The sequence below is a fragment of the Hyla sarda genome, chromosome 5 (assembly GCF_029499605.1).
Source record: "Hyla sarda isolate aHylSar1 chromosome 5, aHylSar1.hap1, whole genome shotgun sequence".
Classification (NCBI taxonomy): domain Eukaryota; kingdom Metazoa; phylum Chordata; class Amphibia; order Anura; family Hylidae; genus Hyla; species Hyla sarda.
Window position 1 is genome coordinate 22,139,991 of NC_079193.1, and position 27,008 is coordinate 22,166,998.

Below are 27,008 nucleotides of genomic sequence, written 5' to 3' on the forward strand. Positions count from 1 at the left end.
GAGTAGGAGAAGGGTTTATTTAAAACAATGCAACACGTTTCACCGAGCTTGCATGGCTTCATCAGACATCATGTCTGATGAAGCCGGGCAAGCGCGGCGAAACGCGTTGCAGTGTTTTAAATAAACCCTTCTCCTTCTCACCTGACGTGTCTACTCCTGGTAAGCGCCGCTGAAACCCACAACTCCTGGAAGTCCTCTCCTATGACAGAAAGAGGTAATGAAAGCTGTTTCTTACATCATACGAAATACGTCATAGGAAATACGTTAGGCAAATACATAAACCTGATGAAGCGAGGGTCCCCTCACGAAACGCAATGTTTTATCTGCCTTATTGCAAATAAAGAAGTGTTTGAGCAAATACAAAACAAACACTTGCATCATTGCTATCACATTTGCAGTGAACCCAATTACCAGGCGCCGATGGAAGCTACCGATTCTTCTTAATTGGAAGATGCGACAGACGCCTATCACAGGACCACTATCTCCATTGTCTTATTTCTACGTTATCTACCACTCTTGCCATTTGCTGAGGTCCAGCAGTAGGCTTTAAAGCCCGGGTGCAGCAGAATACTCCCCAGCTCTCCTGCAAGTCTCGCGCAGGCTCAGAAGGATAGAACACTCTAGGCTTGCGTACTGTGTCTTCACACAGACTCCTCTGCTTAGACGCTGCTGTGAGCATCTTCCGTGTGCATGCTCAGAGTGTCCTATCCTCCTGGGTCTGCGCAAGACTTGCAGTAGAGCAAGGGAGGATTACAGCCCTGGGCCCCGGGCCCAGGGCTGTAATCCTCCCTTGCTCTACTGCAAGTCTTGCGCAGGCCCAGAAGACTACTAAGACGGCCATACCACCCAGGGGACTACTTATGAAAAAATAGCATACAGCGCGGGGCCATTTATAAAGTTGTTTTATGAAGATTGCGGGCATCACTAAGGACAATAGAAATATGGAAAGCACACTTATTGAAGGTTCAAGGAAGCATTGCTTATGGTTACAGGGGGTACATTTTGATTATATGTTCCCTTTAATGTTGCAGGCTTATTTTGGCAACTATACAGTGCAGATTTTTACAATGCAGAAAAAGCTGACCTGTAACTTACTGACATGGTTACAACCAAATCCTGTGCTGCATGGAAAACACATCAGTTTTTCACAAGATTTGGCCGGAAGAACTAACATGTCAATTTGGATCCGCTGAAACCTTATTACAAATGATGGGAGTCTGATTTAAGTTGTAATTAACTTGAATTGAATGCAGAATATGCATCAGATTCAATGTGCATACTGCCTCAGATTAGGCTGGTTTCACACAGTGTAAAATTCACTGGCATATTACATTTTATGCACGCTATTTCGGCCGTAATCTTCTGGGGACATTAACCTAAAAGAGGAGGGTTACCTACTTATTGGGGGCTTCTAACTAATAGGGGGTTTCTCTACCTACCAATGGGGGGTTCTACTTAAAAGGGGGGGATACACTATCAAACTGTTGAGGGCTTCTACCTAATGAAGGGATTCCCTACCTACTTACTGGGAGCTTCTACTTCATAGGGGGGATACCCAATCTAACTACTGGGAGCTTCCACCTAATGGGGGGATTCTACTACTGTGGGCTTGTACATAATGGAGGGGATTCCCCACCTACTGGGTGCTTCCACCTAATAGGTGGGGGGATTCCCTACCTACCTTCTGGGGGCTTCTACCTAATAAGGGCATTCCCTACCTAACTACTGGTGGCTTCTACCTAATAGGGAGAGGGATTTCCTAACTAACTACTGGGGCCTTTTACCCAATAGAGGCGTTCCCTACCTAAATAATGTGGGCTTCTACCTAATAGGGGGATTCCTTCCAAACTGGGTGCTACTACCTAAGTGGATGGGATTCCCTACCTAACTACTGGGGGTTTCTACTTAATGGTACAGGATTCCATACCTAACTACTGAGGGTTTATACTTAATAGGACTGGATTCATTACCTAACTACCATAGGCTTCTAACTAATATGAAGGATTCCCTACCTAACTACCATGGGCTTTTATCTAATAGGGAGGATTTCCTACCAAACTATTAGGGGCTTCTACCTAAAACGGTGGAATTCCCTACCTACTATACCAAAGGCTATATTTACAACTCTTCGTTCCGCTGTATTTCCTAATTTTGGGTATATGCAAATTAGGTCCTTGGGGCATGAGTGGAGCTACGAACTTTGTTCTGGGCACTCTGACATAATCTTCGCCAGGAGCCGTGCCGGAAGCGGTGCATGCACCCTACAGTAACATGGGCACGCGAGCAGGGAGAGGGATTATGAATATGGATGAGCTAGGCGGAGCGAAGATGACATCAGTGTGCCCGGAGCTCAGTTTGTAGCTCTGCCCATGCCCCAAAGACCTAATTTGCATATAACAAAAACGAGGAATTACAGCGGAACGAGGTGATGGTTCGGGACGCCATAAGTATCATTTTGATCAGTATCACCCGCACTACAAGCCTGTATGACAGGTTAGTGCGGGTGATACCGATGACAGATTTCCTGGCAATGACCAGGGATTTGAAGTATTCACACGTGATAAGAGGGAAGACTTCTCTGATCCATGGGGACTCTTCTGATTTCCATCTTTCCTGGACTTCTTGGCAGTAAAGGGTGAAGGCTCAGGTAGCGGAAATGTTTAAGATTTCAGGCCGTGTTTAAGCCTGTATGACAGGTTAGTGTGGGCGATACTGATGACAGATTCCCTTTAAGGAAGATCGACATGGTTAGGCTCTAGAATCAAAGGTACCAAAAAAAAACTACAATGGTTCATTTCCCCTAAATGTCTGGAAATGAGCGAAGTCAGTGGCTGAATGTGAGCAGATGGGCCGTAAAAAGGGAGAACGGGTCACCCCAAGGTTATCCCCTGCACTGCACAGGCGCAGGCTGACATAGTATGGAGATGTGTGCGAGAATAAGACTCATAAAGTATATCACACTTACATCTACAGCTGATGCCATTGTTCTCTGTTATCAGCCATTCAGAATAGCTGACTATAGTGTTTCTTTATCTGCAGTGAATATTAAGATTCTTCTTGATATCCGGAGGCTGAATTCTCTTTCTTACATATGTGGTGGCCCAGTACAGAATCTGCTATTCTGTACACCCGCCCGTCCTGTGTGGCGGCTTCTATTCCAGTGTTCCCCTGGGTCCACATCCCTCCTAAGGACTATAACATCTCAGGTTATGTGTTGGTTAAACTCTCAAGGCATTTGCCACTTTACATAATGTTCTTAGTAACCCTGTTGTTAAGGGGAGGTACACAAGGTGAACCAGGTAGCTTGTTGGTGACCAATGGAATCTCTCTAAACCGTCCCCCTTATTTAGTGAGGTTAGGGTTCAGCTCTCTCTCTCTTGAGATTCTGCTGAGGTACAGTGAAGTGAAGAGCTGAGGAGTCTGTGTGATCCAGAAGGAGGCCTGAGGCCTAGTCCTGCAACCACTCTTCTACTGCAAGTTAATCCCTGCACTTGTAGTGAAAGTCAAAGCTGCAAGGTAGGACTTAAACCAGTGGGGATTCTAGTCCAGTCCAAGCAAGTCAGTCAAGTCAATTACAACTATAAGTCCCAGCAAGCTGATAAGCCTCCTTAGTTCACCCTGCATCTCCCTGGTGCGGAACGGATATGCATAGACTATAATGCCTTGCCTGCCTCAGTAAAAAGCCATTGTTCTGCAACGTCGGAGTGATTATTTGCCCTGTGCCTGGCCCAGGAATCATTGGCTATACCTCGGGTGGTAAATTAGGTAAACCTCACACTGGCATCACGATCACAAAGGTTTAATAACATCTGCCTTTCCATACCCACCACATGTAAAACTTCTCACAGAGACGGCATCCAGTCTATGGAATCCTCCATAATCAATAAAAATCTGGGATGTTTAACTGGATACAATTGTAGCGAACAACCAGCTGTATGGTGTTTTTTTTAAATAAAGAATACCCAAGGCAGGTTTACCACTACTGTTTAAAGGAGCAGTGCGATGCATATTTTTTTAATCCCATTGAGCCTGGGCTGCAAAAAAAAAGAAAAAAAAAAGCTTTAACTCACCTTCCGACACTCCCCTATTGTGCCGTTATAGCTCTTCGGTCCCCCGGTCCGGTCTTCTGCCTGCTTCCATGTGCACGGATCGTTACACTGCAATCAGCGTGTTCTTAGCTTTATCGGGACATCCCCACTTTAGACTATTAGTTGGCTTACCTTACACCAAAAAAACATGCGCCAAAATATTGGCACAGAATAAATGTGATGACAGCCATATAAGACAATTTTTTCCGTTATAGTGAACGTGCCCCGATGTTACCCTTTTTTGCCAGCAAGCAGAGATCTTGAAAACCTTGATTATAAATCTTGTTTAAAAAGTGGAGAAGACTTTGTATCGCCAGTTCCCGGGAGGCACGTGGCTGTCATGCGGCTGCTCCTAATTCAATCTGTGAATGCTTTTTGCTTATCATCATCATCCAAGTCGATTGCACTTTTCATGCTGCATCTAGCAGGGTCCGCTCGCCGTATGTGCCGCAAAAGCTGCCGCCAGATTTTAGCTGGGAGTCAACAGACCAGTGTTTGCCTACAAGGGTGCCTACAGCTGTTGCAAAACTACAACTCTCCAGCATGCCCGCACAGCCTTTGGCTGTGCGAGCATGCTGGGAGTTGTAGTTTTGCAACAGCTGGAGGCACGCTGGTTGGAAAACACTGCAACAAGGAAGAATGAAATGCTATAACCACATGACATTTAGATTTTTGCTGTAATTTCACCATTTAGTGGCATTTTTAGACGTTCCCCCAGCACGGCAAGAGCCCAGGTAAGTCCAACCCATGTCTTCTTTATTAAAGGGGTTATCCAGGAATAACTTTTTTTTTTATAAACAGATTTGTAAATTACTTCTATTAAAAAATCTTAATCCTTTCAGTACTTATGAGCTGCTGAAGTTGAGTTGTTCTTTTCTGCCTAAGTGCTCTCTGATGACACCTGTCTCGGGAACTGTCCAGAGTAGAAGCAAATCCCCATAGTAAACCTCTTCTGCTCTGTGCAGTTCCCGAGACAAGCAGAGATGTCAGCAGAGAGCATTGTTGTCAGAAAGAAAAGAACAACTCAACTTCAGCAGCTGATAATTATTGGAAGGATTGAGATTTTTTAATAGAAGTAATTTACAAATCTGTTTAACTTTCTGGAGTCAGATAATATAAAAAAAAGTTGTTGTTTTTCCTGGAATACCCCTCTAAGGTAATGGAGCTTTCATGATCACTCGGTTGAATGGTTTTTATGTGTTCTTTTTCTGGCCTTTATCCCACAAAGCGTGAAGATTGTTTCTTATTCCCCTTCATATCTTTCATTTCCTGACATCCCGACGACCCCGATCTTTCTAAGTGATCACGAACCGCGGCTGAACGTGTTACAAGGAGCTTTCTGGGAAACCAACATGGCGGCTCTTCTGCTGGTAAATAGGTTCCTATGTCATCTCTGCACTCAGTACCTCGCCTCGTGGGAAATTTACACAGGATATTGATTCCGAGCAGCAAAAAATAGAGCAATTTCAGCAGCTGCTGTGCTGCAACCCCGGAGGACGCTGATTAAAACACTATTTTTATTTTATTTTTATTTATTTATTTTTTTGTAAATATTAAGCCGTTTCATGTGACCGATGCAGAATATAACAATTGCTGCCGAGAACACTGTATCTAATGAGGAACAACAAAGCCCCATCTGTTTGTTTTCCAAAAAGGAGGTTAATAACTGCAGCCAAATCCTTCTGCAAGTTCATTTACTAAGTGCAGAATAGAGGGGGAGGAGGAGGAGGGGTCCAGAACACACTTTGGGAGTTTTTTTTTTATTTATTTTTTGTATTTTTAATGTTTTTATTAATGAGGTAATTGTTGGGATTGACAGGATGAAAAAAAAAATATTGATCATTTTGGCAGAATAAAATTAGATATACCGTACTCCAATCCATAGTTATTGGGATAAAAAAAAAATAAAAAAAATTCTAAATCAACCAAAAAGATTTGTAAATTAATTCTATAAAAAGATCTTAATCCTTCCAGTACTTATCAGCTGCTGTATGCTCCACAGGAAGTTCTTTTCTTTTTGAATTTCTTTCAAGTCTGACTACAGTGCTCTCTGCTGACACCTCTGTCCATGTCAGGAACTGTCCAGAGTGAAAACAAATCCCCATAGCAAACCTCTCCTGCTCTGGACACTTCCTGACGTGAACAGAGGTGTCAGCATAGAGCACTGTGGTCAGACTGGAAAGAACTACACAACTTTCTCTTGAGAATATAGAAGCTAAGTAATGGAAGGATTAAGATTTTTAAATAGAAGTAATTTACAAATTCAATTGGCACCAGTTGATTTTGAAAAAAAATAGTTTTCCACCGGAGTACCCCTTTAAAGGAATTATACCAAAATTTTTACGCGTACCTGTAAAATTTTTGACATGTCCTAGGGTCATATTAAAAGTTTTTTTCGTGCTCCTCTCCTTGCTCTTTGTCTATGAGACCTGGATGGCTCCATAGACCTGTGTTTTCCAAACAGTGTGTCTCCAGCTGTTGCAAAACTACAACTCCCAGCATCATGAAGATAGATCGGATTGTTTTATTTTTAAATTGTGGAGTATCCCATTAAACCAGTGTGCCTCCAGCTGTTGCAAGACTACAACTCCCAGCATGCCCGGACAGCCAACGGCTGTCCGGGAATGCTGGGAGTTGTAGTTTTGCAACAGCTGGAGGCACGCTGTTTGGAAAGCACTGCCTCTAGGCTCGTGACCAGTTGGGATCTGGACACTCTCTACAACTTTTTTTCAAGACAAAATGATCTCCTATAAAATGATCTCCTATAAAATGATCTCCTATAAACAGTTGATTGGTGAAGGTCTGACTACTGGGACCCTCAACAATCATGAGAACAAAGGTCAAATGTCCTTAAAGGGAATGGCACGGCAGAGTGCATGTATGACAATTCTCTAAAGGAACACTGCCTAGTCTCATGGACAATAAATGGAATATACACTTGGGAATGGCTTCAAACGGAACGCAGGCTCATCATGGCGCAGGAACGACTCAAGGCACAGCCAGATAAAATGTAATAAAAGCTTTAATCCTAAAATGCAACGCGTTTCACTGCGCTTGCGCAGCTTCTTCAGGCACCTTGTGTGCCTGAAGAAGCTGAGCAAGCGCAGTGAAGCGCTTTGCATCATGGGATTAAAGCTTTTGTTACATGTTATCTGGCTGTGCCTTGAGTCGTTCCTGCGCCATGATGAGCCGGCGTTCCATTTGAAGCCATTCCTCCTACCTGTACATTCACATGAGCCGGAGGACAGTGGACAACTGGTTTTTACTTACATCATTGTCGGTCATTGTTTCTGTGATGCTGTGACTGTGGGGTGGGGTGGCCCGGAGCCTGGGGCTTGGTCGGGCAGCAGTGGGGCTGCCTGGCCACTGGTCCCTCCCCCTGTGGGCATGGTGTTGCGGTGGTGGTGGCAGCTGCCCAGCGCTACGCCGATATTGGGTTAGGGACCCACTCTAAATAGGTGGCCTTGACGTGGCAAGTGGGCTTGTACTTTTTGATCAAAATGTATAATAACAACCTGTTAGTGTTTGAATTTATGCTGAGAAGCAAGTACATCAAAATACAAATGGTGGATGTGCGGCCGTGTTTCTTTTTCTATATTTTTGTTTTACTTACATATGTTACCATTGTTGTGTATGTTGTTACACAACAATGGTGATTTTATCGTTTGAATTACACGCGGAGCGCTGTCATCCTTGTTTGTAGAATGAATGGAATATAGCAGTCTCCATATGAGAGACAGTTTGGGGACCAGTGTATGCCATCCAAACGAAGCCAGACCGATGATGGATCTATTGGTGGCATCCAGAGGGTGCTCTTCTGTGCTGCCACTGTGGTGGGGGGCCATGCAGTTGTGCCAGCCAATCATGCACAACACCCACAGTATTTTGGCCCCATGTGAATTTACCCTTACAATACACTAGTTAGAATGGAAATTAGGTGTTGCCGGTGATGTTCGCCCTGGTGGCTGTGAGATCTGCTGGAACGACCAAGGATATGTTTGGGTGCAATCCGTCAATGTCGCAGAAAGCTTTACAGGAACACAAATTAGCAGGCGCCCGTATTTCACACTCTCATTACCGCTCATGAATATGTATTGTTACGCCAGCAAGATGACCGTCGCCACACAGTCCCATATGTAAATGGTGAGTCGAGATGAGAACTGACAAACCAAAAACATACACTCGCACATCTCACATCTGTGAGGCCGGGATCCACCACCACCACCTGGCATCAGCCCTTTTACTTCATCCAGAATTACCTCATAATAAAGAAATTTGGCATAAAATCTTTTATGATAAAAATCTAAACAAATAAGTGAAAAGGATGAGGTCAGAAATGGAGAATTTGATGGCAACAAATGGTAAGTGGTAAAAAATACTAAACCGGGATGCCATGCAGTGTTTATGATTGAAAGAATTAGAACAGTGGTTCTTAACCTGGGTTCCATTGAACCCCAGGGGTTCGGTGAGTCAGTCTTGCGGGTTCGGCAGAGGTCAAGACACACATCCGACTCCAGGCCTGTCGCAACAGGACAGGCAAACCAAGCAATTGCTTGGGGCTCCGAGCAGAGCCGGTGTTTGCCCGTCCTGTAGCGACGGGGCAATTCCCCCATCACTATTAACTCCCTGCGGCCCTGCGTTAAGTTTAAAAACACATGGGCCGTCGTGCACCCGTCGTGCACGAAGGCGCCGAGGACCGGAGGATCGAGAAGAAGGAAGACGCGTGCTGGCCAGCTTGGTAAGTGACCGGCGGCACGTCATCTTCGGTGCTCCGACCACCGGTCCCGGGACCTACTGCTATAGCCGGAGCGGTGGTCGGAGCACTGAAGTGGGCAGTACACAGGCATACAGCCTCCAGCCATACACTGTATATGGCTGGAGGCTGTGTCTGTGGGGGAACACTGCCTGCCTAATGTGGGGGAACACTGCCTGCCTAATGTGGGGGAAAACTGCCTGCCTAATGTGTGGGGGAACACTGCCTGCCTAATGTGTGAGGGAACACTGCCTGCGCCTAATGTGTGGGGGAACACTGCCTGCGCCTAATGTGTGGGGGAACACTGCCTGCACCTAATGTGTGGGGGAACACTGCCTGCACCTAATGTGTGGGGGAACACTGCCTGCCTAATGTGTGAGGGAACACTGCCTGCGCCTAATGTGTGGGGGAACACTGCCTGCGCCTAATGTGTGGGGGAACACTGCCTGCACCTAATGTGTGGGGGAACACTGCCTGCACCTAATGTGTGGGGGAACACTGCCTGCGCCTAATGTGTGGGGGAACACTGCCTGCGCCTAATGTGTGGGGGAACACTGCCTGTGCCTAATGTGTGGGGGAACACTGCCTGCGCCTAATGTGTGGGGGAACACTGCCTGCGCCTAATGTGTGGGGGAACACTGCCTGTGCCTAATGTGTGGGGGAACACTGCCTGCGCCTAATGTGTGGGGGAACACTGCCTGCGCCTAATGTGTGGGGGAACACTGCCTGCACCTAATGTGTGGGGGAACACTGCCTGCACCTAATGTGTGGGGGAACACTGCCTGTGCCTAATGTGCCTTAATGGTTTTGTTCATTTTGAGCACCTATGTATAAATATATACTTAAATATATACCTCCTATGTTTTGAATTTGAAAAAAATCATATTTTATTTTTCCAATTAAGAGGGGTTCGGTGAATGCGCATATGAAACTGGTGGGGTTCAGGACCTCCAACAAGGTTAAGAACCACTGAATTAGAAGTTATGTACATGGTTGAAGCCATTTCCACAAGTAGGGTGCACAGTTTTCCTCCGCTGATATTTTTATGTTTATATGTTTTATTTTATGTTTTTCTTTTTTGCTGTTTTCAGTATACACAGTAATTCACAGATCGACAGAAAAAAGCGCAAAAGCAGTTGAGGTTGTTGGTTACGAACTTTTCTCAATCCTTCCTTAAAGACCCGACACTTATATTTTATACGATGCAAATAAACATTTTATTCGACTTTAGTCTCTGGATGTTCTTCACCGTAAAAATTCCAAATTTTATAACCCTGGAGGTTGCAAAAAGGTCAACAAATGGGGCACGTACTGTATATGGAAAGGAGGGTGGAGGAGAAAGCTCTTCTGCCGCAGGATTTGGTGTTAGATAGCGCTTATGGAGGAGTGTCACAATACTCTAGGGGGGAGATTTATCATCACTGTCCTTGGGGCTCCGGAGCGTCCTCTTCAGGATCCCCTGCATCACCGGCACTCTCCATCGTCGTCATCACGTCGCCGCGCACGCCGTCCCCTCATCCAATAGGAGCGGCGTGCATAGTGACGTGATGGTGGCGACGTGAGAGCGACGTACCCGGGGAAGCAGAGACGTCCGGAGCGTCGGGGACACCACGGGGACGCGGCGACAGCGATGGAGGGCGACATCCAGGGCAGCGGTGACGAGCGGTGACGGTCCGGAGCGGCGGGGACAGGTGAGTACAACTTCCTATACTTTACATTGCACGGATCCCTCAACATACGATGGTTTCAACAAACGATGGTTCATTTGGAACGGATTACCATCGTATGTTGAGGGACCACTGTATAACCTTGGGACCCCATAGCTAAAAATTGATTGGGGATTCGTCTCTACCATGACCACTTTAAAGGGGTACTTCACTGGCCAACGTTCGGAAGTAAATGTTCAGAACGCTGTTTTCACGCTGCTAGGGGTTGGTCACGCCCCTTGTGACATCACGGTCATGCCCCTCAATGCAAGTCTATGGGTGGGGGCGTGACGGCCGTCGCGCCCCCTCCCACAGACTTGCATTGAGGGGACGTGGCCGTGTTGTCACAAGGGGGTGGCCAACCCCCCCCCCCCCCCCCCCGCAGCACTAAAACAGCATTCGGAACATTTGCTTCCGAACGTTAGCCAGTGCAGTACCCCTTTAAGCCATGAGTCAGGGACATAAAAAGGGATTTTGGTCTCCGTTGGTCTTAGATCTATTGCAGGTTTGGCCTCAAATGTATTGTCTTCTCCCCCGAGTGGTGCTGGAGGGAAGACAATGTACCCGGCTTCCACTGTCTTGTGGCTCTGAATGTTCAGGATAATTTTAGCAAATAGAACAAATAGCCCTTTAACCCTTTTTTCTACTCTTATATTGCCTGCATGTAGCCATATACGCGATACCGTATTTCTATGTACGCTATGTGACGTTCATCTGTGGGAATTAAATTAGCGCACGGAGCATCTAAATCTCACTTTACAAGACCCTGCAAGTGTGAAGTCATCTGCAGAGCAGAGAAACGTAAATGCTGGCAGCAAACCAGCATCGACACAGCACATACAGCCTCGGGGAAGGTCTTTTATTTGCTTTTGAGGACCTGTAGAGTACAATGTACCTGCAGTAACATGTGGTGTGTGGTAAAAAAAAATCTCAATATTAGTATTTTCCCTCTGCGTTTGGACAAAGGTTCTGCAGGGTTATAATGTAGTTCCTGTAGGACTCCCTGATGAAGCCAGTAGCGAAACAGCGTAGGGGCAGTGCGTGACCAGTATATAGACCTGCTGACCAACAGCAGGTCTATATACTGGTATGACAAGCTTTTGTTCTTTCTTGTATTACAGGGGATAGCATGGTATAATGGGGTTGGTAGGTGCTTTTTAGTCACTTTGTCTCCCCTATACCTCTTCCCCCTGTCATTTAGCTGTTCACACCACTTATTGATAGCTGCTGTATCACAGTGTTTGTCTCTCTATAACCTTATTAAAGGGGTACTCCACCCCTAGACATCTTATCTTTGGATAGGGGATAAAGATGTCTGATCGCGGGGGTCCAGCGTGACGTCACGCCCTGCCCCCCCAATGCAAGTCTATGGGAGGGGGCATGACAGCCGTCATGCCCCCTCCCATAGACTTGCATTGAGGGGGTGGGGTGTGACGTCACACGGGGGCGGAGTCGTAACATCACGATCTTCCGTCCCCATGGTCGGGAGCCAGACCCTCCAGCGCTTCCGGAGCAGTAACAGGTGGGTGCTGCGTGCTATATTGCGGGGGTCCCCAGCGGCCATACCCTCCAGCGCGATCAGACATCTTATCCCCTTATCCTTTGGATAGGGGATAAGATGTCTAGGGGTGGAGTACACCTTTAAAGGGGTTCTCCACTATAAAGTGATTTTAGTACGTACCTACCTGCCAGACAGTAATGGACATGCTTTGGAAGGATCTGCGCTTGTCTTGGGGCTATGTTGTGAGATTACCATAACACTGTGGCTAGCTTTTTGTGAACTGGTATTTCCTGTTTCAGTTTTCTTTTTATTTATTTTTTACTAAAAATCCCATAATTCAATTTTCTTCCCTCCCACACATCTGCCACCCCACCCATTGAAACGTAAATGAGCTGCATCCATTCAAAAGACCTGTGGTTTTCAATCAGGGTGCCTACAGCTGTTGCATTAGTTGCAGTTGATCTCTCTCCCACCAAGCCATCCCTCCACCCATTGAAGCAGACAGGCTCCCTGTCATCAGCTGACTAGTGAGTCAGGTCTCGGCCGCATTGCAATCTGGGAAAATCTGAGACAACAGTCATTTTGTATGCTGTTAAAAATAAATATTGGGGTGAAAATCACAGAAGAATTGTGAGAAAACCGTCACACACAGGTACAGACTCTATATTATGAACTACACTAACTTTACAGCCCCTGTAGCATAGTCAAATAATTTTTTTTTCCTGAAATACCCCTTTAATGTCTGTGCAGTTTCTTGTGGGTTATATATATATATATATATATATATATATATATATATATATATGTATTTATATTTTACTATTTACCACAAGCGTACTATTACACAGATACCAACGTTTAGGTGAATCATGTATCTTTTGGTTTCCGCAATTTTTTCTGACTGCTGCGAATTCCTTTTAATTATATTTTATATTTATTTCTATGTGCTTTAAATACAGATTTCCCCTTTTTTCATAATTTTTTGAGTTTGGCGCTTTTTTTGTGATAAGATATTATTCATGCTGTTTGCACCAAACATTTGTTGCTTTTTTGCAACCATATTGGCCTTACTATTGGTTTACACAGGGTTATAATGTACGTAAGACAAGATAGACTCCATTGAAACCATTGATAGGGAAAGTAAGAGCCTGGAGAGAATCCATCACTATCTACAGCCAGTCGTCCCTCCCTCTGTGATAAGTAAGTATAAGCCCCATGAAGACGTGACTGACAGCCGGGATCGGTGTTATTCACTATGGAAATGCTTAGCGCTACCCATAACCTTGTCACTGGAATGACACTCGAGCACTTTGAAGGTTTGATGAAACGCACTTTTAACTTTTTAATTACGGCTCCTTTGATTTTTTTCACTTGTCGCACCTTCTTCAGATCTCGTGTTGTCAACATTTTAAGAAGAAATTTTATGGACACCAAGTTGCAGAACAGGTGCGTATCAGCAGGTTGTGAGCTATTCAGTCAAGACAAGTCAATGGTGCCTACAGGGGAGTCTGAACATATTAAGGCTGGGTTCACGCCACGTTTTTGCAATACAGTTCCCGTATACGTATTCAATTCGAAAACCGTACGGAACCGTATTGAAAACCGTACGCATTGACTCTCCATTGAAAACCGTATGCCAAACGATGCATCCGGTTGTGTGCATTTTGCATCCTGTACGGTTTTGTCAGTTTTTTCCCCTGTACCCAAAACCGTAGACTACCATGGTTTTTGGTCCGGGTGAAAAACCGTACTGAAACGTATACGATTTTTTAACATTGCAGTCAATGGGAACCGGACAGAACCGTATGTGGGTACGATTCCATCTGGATTTCACCATACGGTTTTTAACTTTGCACAGTTTTTCTTCTTGAAGTTTCAATCAAACAAGTGAAACTTTATTCATGATGGAGGTTTTTTTTTGTTTGTTTTTTTAACGGATGCAACCGGACATCATTTTTCAAACCGTATACGGATTAAAATTTGTACATACGTTTTGATCCAGTTTAGTCAGGTTTTGAGGAATCTGGTTTATTTTTATCATAAACCTAATACGGGAACTGTATTGCAAAAACCTGGTGTGAACCCAGACTAAGGCTGCATTCACATCTCGTTTTTACATTACGGGTGCCGGATCCAGCTGGGGGAGGGGCAAACAGGACTCTCCTGTACCCCAGCCGGACCAGCGCTGAACTCCATTTACTTTAATGAGCCGACCAGAGTCAAACGGTATATTAAGGTTTTAGGTCCGGTCAGGAAACCGCATACGGGTCAAAAATGAGCTGACTGGAGTAACCATTTGACTCCGGTCGGCTCACTAAAGTAAATGGAGTTCAGTGCTGGTCCGGCTGGGGTACGGGAGCGCCCGGTTTGCCCCTCCCCCAGCCAGATCCGGCACCCGTAATGTAAAAACGAGATGTGAATGTGAAATTCAACATGCTGTATAAAGAACAATGGAAAATTTTTACAATCGGGCTGCACAGGAAACTGGCTGCAGGGACGGGTAATATATGACGACATCATATCCAATGGTCACGTGATGGGTTTTCTTCTTATTTTAATCCAGTAGGTCACCTACAACCCTACCCACTGTTCCAAGTTATTTCACCCATGACCGGTCCACCCATAAAACATAAGCAGACAAGGAATAGGAATCCCCTACCTCCTCTATATATAAGCATGCTCGATTGGGCAGAACATCTCCATGCCCTGAATGGGGAGAAGAAGAATAAACCATATCTGGTGTTGGCTTATCTCTGCTGAGAACAAAAGTAACAGACATTTTGAAATCCAACATGCCCGACCATCCTGTTCCCCAACATCTACTATTAGGGGAAGGTCATTATACCCCCATACATATCAGATGGCCATCTGGTCCATATGAAAATGGTGGATTCAGCCGACATCAAACTACCAAAGGACTATTGAATCACAGGTGAAAGAGCCAGCACTGTAAAAACAAGAGTTTATTGGATTCTTCAAAATTCCATTGAAAAGGGCAAATAGAAGGAGTAGATAAGGCAATATCACAACAGTTTACAGCATAGGAAGAAGGTCCCTTCACGCCTTTGGCGTGAAGGGACCTTCTTCCTATGCTGTACACTGTTGTGATATCACCTGATGTACTCCATCTATTTGCCTTTCCGTGAAGGGACCTTCGTGGCGTGAAGAGACCTTCTTCATATGCTGTAAACTGTTGTGATATCGCCTGATGTACTCCTTCTATTTGCCTTTTCGTGAAGGGACCTTCGTTGCCGAGAACTGGAGGCTCAGGTGAGCTGGTAAACTCTATGCTACTATACCATAGGACTATGTTCACACTATTGTCAGAGGCTACTTTCAGAGCCTTGGTTGGCAGCCCTGTTGGTTTGAGAGGAAGTATTTTTTCAAAGACAACAGATACCACAACGAAACCCTCTCGTGAGTCAACGGGGTCCATCAAGTGTTGTTGATATCCATCATATGACTGATCCTGCAACGCGGTTATGCCTATGAATGTTAATCTCTATCCAAGTGTACACACAGCCCAATATAAGTTGATCCAGTTCCAAAGTCAATTCACGCGAAAACTTCAGGACAACCAAATGCAATGTACAAAAAGTTTCCAGTCTCAACGAATCTGGGAAGCAAAGAAGCCAATGTATCAAGAAATGTGTTCTTAGTTATCTATATTTTGAGTTGGCTTCTACTGATGTCTTAGATAGTACTTGGTTCCTAAGTCTAACTCCTGAATAAGTTAGACTGGTCTGGCATCTACAGGCCCCGTCAGACTATCTATAAGAGATTCTGTACTGTACAAATTTCTTTAAAAAAATAAATAAATTAGCGAAAATACTGAAAATACAGAATTTAGCTCATTCGTTGCTGTGGCTTCCATGGTCATGACCTTTGGAAAATTTCAAATGGAAGCCGAGACTAGACATCAGAGTAAAGTAGTTGTATTGTTCTTGAGCTTTGGAGGAATGTTTTTGTTTTTCATATACTTGTCTTGGTCTATACCAGTGGTCTCCACACTTTGGCCCTTCAGATGTTGCAAAACGTCAATGTCCAGCATGCCAGGACAGCCGTTCACTGTCCGGGCATGCTGGGAATTAAAGTTTTGCAACATCTGAAGGGCCACAGTTTGGAGACCTTTGGTCTATACATACCGTATTTTTCGCCGTATAAGACGCACTTTTTCTTCCCCAAAACTGGGGGGGGAAAGTCGGCGGGTCTTATACTGCGAATACTCCCCTATTGCGGCGGTCCCTGCGGCCATCAACGGCCGGGACCCGCGGCTAATACAGGACATCACCGATCGCGGTGATGCCCTGTATTAACCCTTCAGACGCAGCGATCAAAGCTGACCGCCGCGTCTGAAGGGAAAGTGACACTAACCCGGCTGTTCAGTCGGGCTGTTCGGGACCGCCGCGATTTCACCGCGGCGGTCCCGAACAGCCCGACTGAATAGCCGAGTTAGTGCTTACAGGACCCCGGGAGGGACCTTACCTGCCTCCTCGGTGTCTTCTCCGTTCAGGGATCCCCTGTATGGCCGGCGCTCTCCTTTCTCGTCGTCGCGTACGTGCGTCGGCGTGCGTAACGACGTGATGGTGGCGACGGAGAGCGAGGATACCCGGCCGGCAGCAGAGATGTTCCGGAGCGACGGGGACACGGCGACAGCGATGGAGCGACATCCAGGGCAGCGGTGACGGGTCCGGAGCGGCGGGGACACGTGAGTATTACCTCCTATGCAGTGGTCTTCAATCTGCGGACCTCCAGATGTTGCAAAACTAAAACTCCCAGCATGCCCGGACAGCCAACGGCTCTCCGGGCATCCTGGGAGTTGTAGTTTTGCAACATCTGGAGGTTTGCAGGTTGAGGACCACTATTGGGTTCAAAATCTTAATTTGTTTTAGATTTTGCACCTATAAATTGGTGTCTTATATGCCGGTGCGTCCTATAGGGCGAAAAATACGGTATATAACATATGTTATATATTCTTAGGTATACAGAATATTAGATGTTAAAGGGGTGCTCTGGTGGAAAACAATTTATTTTTTTTAAATCAACTTGTGCCAGAGAGTTAAACAGATTTGGAAATTACTTCTATTAAAAAATCTTAATCCTTCCGGTACTTATCAGCTGCTGTATACTACAGAGGAAGTTGAGTTGTCCTTTTCAGTCTGACCACAGTGCTCTCTGCTGGCACCTCTGTCCATATCAGGAACTGTCCAGAGCAGGAGCAAATCCCCATAGCAAACCTCTCCTGATCCGGACAGTTCCTGACATGGACAGAGGTGTCAGCAGAGAGCACTGTGGTCAGACTGAAACGAACAACTCAACTTCCTCTAGAGCATACAGCAGCCGATAAGTACTGGAAGATTTTCATAATTACTGGATGTTTTTTTTTTTAAATATAAGTAATTTACAAATCTGTTTAACTTTCTGGAGCCAGTTGATATGGAAAAAAAAGTTTTTTCCTGGAATACCCCTTTAACCCTTTAGATTGCGTGAAGGCAAACGTGTAATTGCGGGGTCCCGATCAGCTGGGATGACCGCCAGAGAGTCCCCATCTGCCTCTGCGCCATCCGATCGGCAATCTTAGTGTACAGGCAGCCTCCGATACCCCTATCGGAACTAAAAAAAATTGTGAGAAAAAAAAAGTTGGAATAAATGTGAATAAGCCCCTTTGCTAATAAAAATTAGAATCACTCCCACCCCCTTTTCCCTTTTTTAAAATAAAACAAATTGCTGATGTTTTCCACCAGAGTACCCTTTTAAACCACTATTGGATACTGGTCCTTCCAGCGTGCTCCCCAACCTTGCAAATTAAAAACTAAGCTCCAAAACCGATCCATCCCAAATCTACCCAGCACGGTGCCCAGACAAACGATGCTTCTTTCCTCCTCATTTCTAATGATTTTGGGCCAGATAAGTCACCCAGGAATCCTGCCGCCTGGACTATAGAAAGAGAATAAAGTAAAATTCTATTGATGTAACCAAGAGCAACAAGTAAAACATAATAAAAACAAACATCTAATACAGTGGTCCCTCAAGTTACAATATTAATTGGTTCCAGGACGACCATTGTATGTTGAAACCATTGTATGTTGAGACCAGAACTCTATGGAAACCTGGTAATTGGTTCTGAGGCCACCAAAATGTTATCCAAAAATAGGAAAAAGTGAGGATTAAAGAAAAATAAGTAGATAACTAATACAGATAAAGCAAATCCTTACATATAAAAGTAATAAAGATCTGCTGGGAGCTGTAAATCACTGTCAGTGTTTCCCAACCAGGGTGCCTCCAGCTGTTGCAAAACTACACCTCCCAGCATGCCCGGACAGCCAAAGGCTGTCTGGGCATGCTGAGATTTGTAGTTTTGCAACAGCTGAAGGTACTTTGGTTGGGAAATGCTGGTCTATGTAGAGGACAGGAGCTTCTTCAGGGTTCTGTACAGAATACACAGTGTCCTAAAAAAGTAACATGGAGCCGCCCTCACCTGGTGTCCAAAGGAGCAGCTAACCCTGGTACAGGTAAAGAGTACAGAACACGTAATACCACCCTGTACTGTAGGGGGCGCTACCAGACACCAGTCAGTGCATGCACTTCAGTAATACAGGTAAAGAGTACAGAACATGTAATACCTCCCTGTACTGTAGGGGGCGCTACCAGACACCAGTCAGTGCATGCACTTCAGTAATACAGGTAAAGAGTACAGAACATGTAATACCTCCCCGTACTGTAGGGGGCACTACCAGACACCAGTCAGTGCATACACTTCAGTAATACAGGTAAAGAGGACAGAACATGTAATACCTCCCTGTACTGTAGGGGTACTACCAGACACCAGTCAGTGCATACACTTCAGTAATATAGGTAAAGAGTACAGAACATGTAATACCTCCCTGTACTGTAGGGGTACTACCAGACACCAGTCAGTGCATACACTTCAGTAATACAGGGGTTTTACCAGTGAATGCCCATTCTGTTTGGTAGGTTCTTCCAGCCATTGACACGTTTCACAGATCTGGACTGTCCGTAGCAGTGTATGTTGAGTCTGGTTTCAGGTTACGATGGTCCAGAAAAGACCATTGTATGTTGAAACTATTGTATGTTGAGGCCATTGTAAGTTGAGGGATCACTGTACATAAAAATGCAAAAATAATAGAAATAAATGTGTGTTCTACACAGACTATGCCGAGAAGTAAGATATTTCCAGAGACATTGATTGTTAGAGACAATACATTAAGACCTCCGGCAATGAGTATGTAAGCTGCCTGAGATACCCGTGACCTGCGCGCTGCACTTTAATGTACAGTCAACATTTCATTGTGGAAATTGTGTAAAAGATCTTAAGGGAAGTAAAAAGTCTGATAAAATCACATCAGCCACATCCCTCCTTCTCTACCATAATCTCACATCTATTTACATTTAGTACCGTGATGTGTAGATTTACCCGTTTACCGTAACTACTACTTTAACCCTTAAAGCGGTACTCTGCTGCTCAGCTGCACGTGATGGCTGTCCCGCGACGGCTGTCCCTCCCATAGACTTGCATTGAGAGGGTGGGGCGTGACATCGCGAAGGGGAGGGGCTATGATGTCATGAGCTCCCGGCATTGGCTCCAGCGTTCGGAACAGTTTGTTCCAAATGCTGAGCAGCGGAGTACCCCTTTAAAGGGTCCAGCTATTTGGGGCCTAGGGGGCAAAAGATTTATTTAGATTTGTTTTACCAATTTCATGAGCCAAAATGTTTCAATGTTCCTGTTGACAGAAGACATATGAGGATTTAAAGGGGTATTCCAGGAAAAAAAGTTTTTTTTTATATATCAACTGGTTCCAGAAAGTTAAACAGATTTGTATATTACTTCTATTAAAAAATCTTAATCCTTTCAGTACTTATGAGCTTCTGAAGTTAAGGTTGTTCTTTTCTGTCTAAGTAATCTCTGATGACACGTGTCTCGGGAAACGCCCAGTTTAGAAGCAAATTCCCATAGCAAACCTCTTCTAAACTGGGCGGTTCCCGAGACACGTGTCATCAGAGATTACTTAGACAGAAAAGAACAACCTAAACTTCAGAAGCTCATAAGTACTGAAAGGATTAAGATTTTTTAATAGAAGTAATTTACAAATCTGTTTAACTTTCTGGAGCCAGTCGATATATATATATATATATATATATATATATATATATATATATATAAAGTTTTTTCCTGGATAACCCCTTTAATTAAGTATGCAAGATGTAAGACACATATTTAAAAAAAAAAATTTGTTTTTGTGTCATAGCCATAACAGATCACAGATCAGTGTGGAGGTATGTTAATGCAGGATTAAGTGACCTTTTTATTGGGACCATTTTGAGTGACATACCTTTTTTTGATCACTTTTTATTTATTTTTATCGTCACAAAAAACACAGAAATTCTGGCTTTGTTTTGTTAATAGTTTTTTATCATGTGGGTTAAATAGTATGATAATTTGACAGTTCTTTGCGTTATGGATGTGGCCAATACAAATGACATGAACCTGTTGCTATTGTTTTATTCACCTCTGGGATTCCTAGTCATGAAGAGAACAGTGGTCCCATGTCCCCAGCTGCCAACGGTGTCTCCTGAGCAGTGTGCTCGGATGGAATTTACTATAGAACTGCTCAAATCTACTCTCTAATTCCTCCCGTCCTTCCCTCAGCCTCATCACGGCACCATTGTTCTCCCAATAAATTGGGCTCCCAATAAGGAGAATTAAGAATTTATGATGAATCATACCGACTAGCCATGTAGGTAGATAAGCTGCTCCTAGACACCACTGAGAGCAACTTTTCTGCCCTGAGATCATAATTTAATGCGACCGATTCTTCATTTCCCTAGAGAGATGACGTTGCACATCCTCATAGACATAAGATAATCGTCCAGCCCAGCAACTTATGTGTATGGTCACCTTAAAGGGGTACTCCGGTAAAAACCTTTTTTCTTTTAAATCAACTGGTGCCAGAAAGTTAAACATATTTGTAAATAACTTTTATTAAAAAAATCTTAATCCTTCCAGTACTTATTAGCTGCTGAATGCTACAGAGGAAATTCCTTTCTTTTTGGAACACTGATGACATCACGAGCACAGGGCTCTCTGCTGACATCTCTGTCCATTTTAGCAACCATGCATAGCAGATGTATGCTAAGCGCAGCATGGTGGTTCAGTGGTTAGCACTGCTGCCATGCAGTGCTGGGGCCTTGGGTTCAAATCCCACTAAGGAGAACAATAAATAAAGAGTTATTATTATTATTATAATGACGTCAGCAAAGAGCACTGTGCTCGTGATGTCATCAGAGAGCATTCCAAAAATAAAAGAATTTCCTCTGTAGTATTCAGCAGCTAATAAGTACAGGAAGGATTAAGATTTTTTAATAGAAGTAATTTACAAATATGTTTAACTTTCTGCCACCAGTTGATTTAAAAGAAAAAAGGTTTTCCCCGGAGTACCCCTTTAAGTCACCAATGCTTCCACCCATACTGGGCATAGGGAAAGATAGCTGTCAGCCCCTCTAGGATGGAGTATGCGCTACGTAAGGAGGAAATAAGCAAAAAAAAAAAAAAATCAATAGCTACCACTATGTAACCCTTTAATGACTGACAACTAATGTTTTTGCTAAGCTTCGACTCCACAACTTTATAACTTTATAAGGAATGCTTCAGCTACAGAAGTAAAACAATAATGCAATTTAAATCCTTTGGAGATAAATTCAATTCAATATTAACATAGAAATCTTTTCCATAACCTGTTTGTTTCCAACGATCACCTTGTTATGTATAGTTAAAAAATAAAAAAATAAAAAAAAAGCAGTAACAGTAGACGCAGCGTTACAGAATGACTCACGAGGAAACGCGATACGTCGGGTGAACTCCTAACAATCTGTTTTGTCTTTAGTTTCACATTTGAAGATTGTAAATTCTTGAAATAAGTCATCCTTGAAGATATGGAACAAAACACGCGTAGGAACCCCTAAGAAACGTTTATAAAGCCTCAAAGTACAAGTTAATACAAAATATCACAAAACTCTGAAGCTCAATGATAAAACCTGATCAAGATGCCACCAGGACTCACCACCAGTGACTCAGGGATCTTCCACTCTCATTTCTGAAGACTTTGAGATTATTTTTGCCCAGATTGTCGGATGAGGAATTAATGAGCATTCACACATAAATTAAAAATATCCTTGACTTTCCTCCTTCAAGTAAAGTTACTAAAAATTCTATTTGGCAGCTGGTCCTAGATGGGCAGATGTCTCGCTGACAGTGACTGATAGTGAGGCATCTGGCCACTCTCAAAGAGGGAAGGACTGCTTAAATCACTTTTGGATTCACAAGTCATAAATCTCCATTGATGGTCCCATTATAAGATCGGGCAGAACAAATAAGCAATATATATCTAGATTTAGTTATATCTGATCTTTTCAGTAGTTAGCAACATCTAAGGGGGGCAATTCCATCTCCTACAGGGGTTATCGTCAAAGTATTTGTTGGGAAGCCCCAATACCATTGTTTTAGACTGAGTACCAATACTTTAGGAAATCAACCTTTATTAGGAGCCTCCAGTAAGTAGGTAACAAATCTCTGTATTTGGTAGAAGCCTTCAGAAGTTAGATAGGTAGGGAATCCTCCCAATAGGTAGAACCCCCCCCCCCAAAAGATAGGTAGGTATTGATCCCCCTATAAGGTAGAAGCCCCCAGTAGGTAGGAAATCCCTCCAATTAGGTAGAAGCTCCAAGTAGTTTGGTAGGTAGGAAATCCTTACTTTTTAGGTAGAAACCCCTAGAAGATATGTAAGTAGGCAATCCCCCCTATTAAGCTAAAACCCCCACAGGAAGTTGGTAGGTAGGGAACCATCCCCTTTAGGTAAAAGCCCAAGTAGTTAGGTGGTCAGGTAGGTAGGGAACCTCCTATTAGCAAGAAGCCCCCATTAATTAGTTTCAAGCAAAAATAAAAAATAAAAATCCCACTTACTTTCCTTCCACTCCCACACTGAGGCCTCTACACCCTCCGCTCTGTTAGTGTTGCAGGACCATGCAATGAAACAACATGATTGCATGGCCGGACCTACACCACTCTGGTTAAGGGAGCGAATGAGGAAAAGACCTCACCGCGGGAGTGTAGGGAAAGAGAGAGGGTCTTTTTTCTTTTGTATTATCTACAGGTACAAGTACTCGGGCAAATGTTTGGTATTAGTACCAATACTGATACCAGTAACGGTCTCAGGACATCCCTAGTTATTTGGGTCTAGGGGTATCCATAACAAAGATTCCCATTTATTATTACACTAGTGATTTTGGTGGAAATGTCCATTGCTTATTGATTTGTTTTTCAGATACCAAATATATAGAGAGATCCATATCACAAGAGCATAAAACACGAACCTCATGCAATAACCATAAACTGGCAACAAAATTCAGACAGCTGTCATCTCTCTTGACCCAACATACACTTGCACGATTATCTCGATCAAGCATGCATGTGTTCCAAAGAGGTCCTATCTGCAATAACAGGCACAGCACAAATACAAGAGTGGCACTGTTTTTTTGAGACTAGTAAAAACTTTTTAATGACATAAGAAGAATCAGAAGAAATGTAAAGGGGTTATCTTTTCATTAAAGGTTATGTTTTATCCCTCGGATAGAGGATAATTGCTGGGGCCACCATCAATGACAAGCACAGTAAATCAATCAAAAGTCCCCCCAAGTAAATTAACAGTAGAGCGCGTGGACAGTGGACTAAGTCAAGTCCATGGGTTCTAGGGGACCATGCGCCCTGAAACTACATCTACTCAGTGGACAAATGACTGTCCTTCTAGTGATCGGTGGTGTTCTCAGCAGTCGGACCCCCCCCCCCCCATATCCGTAAGAAATGCTAGGTTTAACCCCGGTATAACTCAATCACGTTATTCCTCAAGTGATATTCAATAGTGATCTTAATAAAATAATCAGAAAACACGACTTACTTTGATAGGTGCTTTACTAAATTTGATTTTCCTCTGAGTCGGAACTTCTTCTTCTTCCGGCAATCCGGGTACCTCATAATATTCCATGTCAGGCTCGTAAGACTTATTTTCATCGCTATCATCATCATCATCCCCGGGTTCTGTCTCTTCCCAATCCGTGTTAAACCGTGAGCGCACTCTGTAAACATTATAATCAGAGTGTTCATAGGACGGAACAGTAGAGAGACAATTCAAGTCACCAGTCATACTTGTCCCGACATCTAGAGAAGTAGAAGCTCCGTGGTTACGTTTGGTCGGAAAGTTGTCATTGTTTTCCATGGCTGTGGGGGATTCTCCTGGTTTAGTCCTATCAAAAGCATTCACTGAATCTTCTGACAGGTTGTTGTGTTGCGTAATGTGCTCAGGTTTGTTCGCTATGTGCCTTACATCGTTGGCACCATCTGTGAGATTGTTCTTGGCCAATACGCTATCATTGGACGTACTGCAGCCTACGCTCTTTTCTCTTTTGACCTCTTTAGGGGAAACATGTCCATCTTCATGTGATACTGTTGCGTTTATTTGTTGCATGTTCTCCAAACATATATCAGTGTCACTTTCCATTGGTGGAGACCAAGAATTTGAGTCTTTATTTTGCCCATAACCATCAAAATCCGTCACAACAGAAGGTGTAATGTTGAGAGGATAATGTCCAGTTACCGAATACCCTTCACTATTTTCATTTTTCTCCAGAGTATTGGGGCTTGGAGAATCGCTGTTCTCAAACACAGCGCTAAGTTGGCTCACAGTTGGGGACAGAGCTTCTGTCCTGGAACTCAAACTGTCCAAAGAATCACTGCTCCCTCTATTCGACTTACTCCCACGCCCCTCATCTAAAAATTCCCCAGATCCTCGTCTCTCCTTTCTGGAATTATGGCGACTACTCATCTCAGGGTCTTGTGTACTGTGTTCAAACAACTTCCTGGTTTCTGTAAACTTAGAGTAAGAAGGTCCATCCAAAGTGTCAAATCGACTGATCCTTTCTGAAACTGTAGTCTTGAATTTTACATCCGGTACCTCTTTCTTTTCCACAGGCTCTTTCTTTTCCACAGGCTCTCTGGGCTTTGATCTCCTTTGAGGAGAGGCCGGTGAGGCTTTGGCCTTTCTAGTCGGAACACCATTATTTTCATTGGGTTCCATACCCATCTGCATGAACAGGTTTTTGATCCTATTGACATTTGACCCATACCTCCGCCCCCTTGTCTGCTGTGTCTGAAGAACCTCACTCTCATCTTTCGCCTTGCCTTCCCCTTCAGGTTTTGGTTTGTCGAAGGTACTTTTGAGAGCCTGAAACTCAGTCCTGTATGCATTCCTGTGGGGTGAGGCGCTCCTCAGGTTCGAACGCTCTCCTGTGGCTTCTGTCTTCATCATGTTCATTTCAGCAGAACAGCACCATGTGCATGATGACTTAGACGCGTTCCTCAGAGTTCTCCTGTCATAGGGATTTTGTGGTTTTACAGTGGAAATATTGCTGCTATTACATGCCTCTCCTCCAATCAAAATCTTCTACACAAGCTGTGACAGAAACAAGAAATTATATGAGAGATGCTTATCGAGATAAATACAGTGATCTTCTGCTTATTTTGTTAATTATAGCATATTTGTGGGTTTACGTGAAGGGAAATGGAGTCAAAGCTGATAAATCACATATCACCTTGTTAAAGAAGGCTGAAGGGCACGGCAGCCCCAGTACTTACATCTCACAATACCATAAAACACATAATAGAGCTCAAAGTACCCAAGCGCTGATCTCACCTTGTCCTTCCTTGAAGTAAAAAAAGAATATTGTATATTATTTCCTGTATATTATCATGTTGTGATGTGAGTTAAGGCTTTGGCTAACATGTTGCATGAAACTGGCGAAATGTGTGCATGGTATTCCGCCAAAAAATTCTGCCATTCCCATTGATTTCAATAAGATTCTACTGCACTATGCACATGGCGGAACTCCCGATTCCGACATCCACAGAAAGAATAGCCATGTCTATTCTTTCTGCGGATTCCGCTCGAAAATGCATTGCTGTGTATGAGACGGCGCATTTCCGGCCGGTCATGTCGCCCACTGGAATATTCAAATGTGCGGAATTTCCACCCATATTTTTCCGGACAGACATTATGCCCGGAATCGGTTAGGTGAACATGGCCTTAAAGGGTTTTCAGGTTGGGGCATCTATATTTACCAAAAAGGGTCTCTTGATAAAAGAGCAATAAGCTGCAATCTTTGGGTACCTTCGACAAACCAAAACCTGGTGCTCAGTTTCCCCACAGCTCCACCACTGGTGAAATGAAGTATTACAGCTGTATTACAATAATGAAGGACCAGACAGGTCCTCCAGAGCAAGAGAGGCTTTTGGAGATGTTCTCCACTCTTGCCAAGAGATGAGAATCCTGAACAAGGGACCCCCCCCCCTCTTTATCAACTCAAAATAAACAACTAACGGTATGTTCACGCTATGGAATTTCCACGTGTGAAATTGCGCTGTATAAACCTTAATATTGGTGTGAATGGGTCTTCCACTGACCCATTCACACAGCAGAATTTCCCCGGCGGAAACTTCCACCGTGAAAATTGATCACTCTTTCTGCATAATTCCTGTTCGGCATTCCACGCGGAGATTCCGTAGTGTGAACATACCCTGACAAGGTTATGAAAATAGTTTTATAAACTGGACAACCCCTTTTTATAAAACTCCCAGAAAGTTAAGGATAAACTACCCCTTACAGATAGTCCCTTTCCTTAACTAACTTAAAATGTCATCGTCAGTCCTACAACACCATCGTCAGTCCTATGAGAAACAGTCACGCCGAACTCAGCTCTGCTACATCGGAGCACTTAAGCTAGCATGTTCTATGCACCGCCGCAATGATTGACCTATTGAGTTTCTGTCTTGACCCTTCTATTGCTGAATGATTCCATTTACTGTCTATGCGAGTTTTATTGACCTGGGCCTGGAA

At 44.0% G+C, this 27,008-nt stretch overlaps 1 protein-coding gene across 9 annotated transcripts in view; it reads right to left on the bottom strand.

The window, feature by feature from the left end:
• Positions 1-27,008, bottom strand: part of PPP1R9A (protein phosphatase 1 regulatory subunit 9A) — a 325,401-nt gene that overhangs the window by 267,649 nt on the left and 30,744 nt on the right. For all 9 annotated transcript variants that reach the window (XM_056518985.1, XM_056518987.1, XM_056518981.1 and 6 more), the window contains exon 2: positions 24,018-25,568. In XM_056518985.1, coding sequence (XP_056374960.1) covers positions 24,018-25,430 — 1,413 coding nt within the window. In that variant the 5' untranslated portion in view covers positions 25,431-25,568. The remainder of the gene's footprint in view (positions 1-24,017; positions 25,569-27,008) is intronic.